Here is a 1689-nt window from a genome sequence, read left to right as displayed (position 1 = left end):
AGAAAGCATAACTGGATCAATACTCTTTCAAAGGGCACTTCACCTTTAGTTCTGGGAGCCTTCCATAACCATTCCTTTTTAATTCTATGCTTCATCTTCTAATCATCAAGTCTAAGCAGAATTCATACCAGGCTTACTCATTGTTTTTTATCCTTTATTAGAGCCATAGCTGGCTCATTTTGCACCTTCTGCAGTTCCACAGTCCGGTGACTCTCAACCAGTGCCGATTAAAAAAAAAAAAAGCCATTCCTGTTCCACAATCTGAAACTCCTCCCTGTTGTTCTAGGAGTGCCAGGTCCTCTAAGTCTGTGTTCTTACTGAGGGGCAAAAAAAAACGTTTTCTACATTTAAAAATCTGTAGCAAGCTGCTTGCTACAACTTATAGCACACATGGAGTGGTGAAGCAAGTGTTTCAATCCTGACAGTGTATATTTCATTTCCCTACCAGGTTTTAGAAATGCTGGTATGAAAATGAATGCATGTACTGCACTTCTCATTGATAGGCACTCAAGCCCCCTAACACCTTGCATCCATTGTGGCTACCACAACTGTCAACCTCTAAGTGCAAGAAATCAGGACAGTGACAAAAATAATGAAGAACAAAGGCCCAAAACCAGGATCAGATTTTAAATGTTGCTTTTTAAACTTAGAAAGTTGCTGGAATAGCATTTTTTGCATAATAATGCATTTTGAAAGGATATGAAATTTGAAACTTAGTAATTTCAGTCCTCAATGATTTGACAGAAAACCTTAAATTTTATGAGGAAGAGATCAAAAATATGTGGAAAAAAAATCTGGACATTTGAGTGGTATGGTGGCTTTTGCTTCACACCACTATGGCTACATCTCTGTTATTGTTGGGTTATTGTCAAAGTCTATTTCTAACTCTATTTTATTACCTAGTTATATGGCTTGGGATCCACTGGTCATTGCCTTCTTTTGCTTATAACCTGAGTCACTGCCTATGAGTCTGAGAAAAAATAAAAAAACACATTGTGTTGTCCATACCTTATTTCCAGACACTTTAAGTTTCTCTTGAAAGAATTCCTTCTTGGCAGCCCACCTTCTTTAATAATTTTGCATGTATGCCTCCTATAGCTGTTTAACCAACTTCTTAGAATGTTTGAGCGTTAGGTAGCTTACCCACAAACTTGCCCTGTTATGCCAGGAATATGTAAAATTAGGGTGGCACTATGTTACCTAGCATTGTTGCCACATAGTGTTTAGTTCTCCAGTCTTATCAGGTGAGGTGCCATTTGTGCAGTCTGCATTCTCTCCATGTGTGCATATTATTTTTTTCTTGGTGGTTTGATTTCCTCCCACAGTGTGTGTGTGTGTGTGTGTGTGTGTGTGTGTGTGTGTGTGTGTGTGTGTGTGTGTGTGTGTGTGTGTGTGTGTGTGTCTGCATCTGTGCACATGCATACCCTGCCATAAGCTACTGGATCAGCTGCTATACCTTGCTCTCACTGAATAGTGGGACAGGGTCTGATTTCACCATGAACTAGATTAAGCAGATCACTAGAGAATTAATAATTGTCCAAAATACTGATATGCTATGATTTTGATTAACTATGTGCCTGTTTTTGCTTCATGCAGTTCGACTCACTGACATAACAGTTGTATAAAACCTAACCCTACATAAATCTTTCACAGAAAAATCTTGTTAGGCTCTTGTGCCCAGCAAAGTTA

The 1689-nt window shown here is 38.8% G+C and overlaps 1 protein-coding gene across 1 annotated transcript in view; it reads left to right on the top strand.

The window, feature by feature from the left end:
- LOC122793260 (vomeronasal type-2 receptor 1-like) overlaps positions 1 to 949 on the top strand; it is a 298634-nt gene extending 297685 nt beyond the window's left edge. Inside the window, exon 7 of the mRNA XM_044061159.1 lies at positions 766 to 949. Within this exon, the coding sequence (XP_043917094.1) occupies positions 766 to 949 (184 nt within the window). The remainder of the gene's footprint in view (positions 1 to 765) is intronic.
- Positions 950 to 1689: the final 740 nt, after the last annotated feature.

This window comes from Protopterus annectens, chromosome 1.part0 (genome assembly GCF_019279795.1).
Source record: "Protopterus annectens isolate FY-2018-M chromosome 1.part0, PAN1.0, whole genome shotgun sequence".
Classification (NCBI taxonomy): domain Eukaryota; kingdom Metazoa; phylum Chordata; order Ceratodontiformes; family Protopteridae; genus Protopterus; species Protopterus annectens.
The sequence above is the reverse complement of the archived record's forward strand: the minus strand, read 5'-3'. Positions and strand labels throughout refer to the sequence as shown.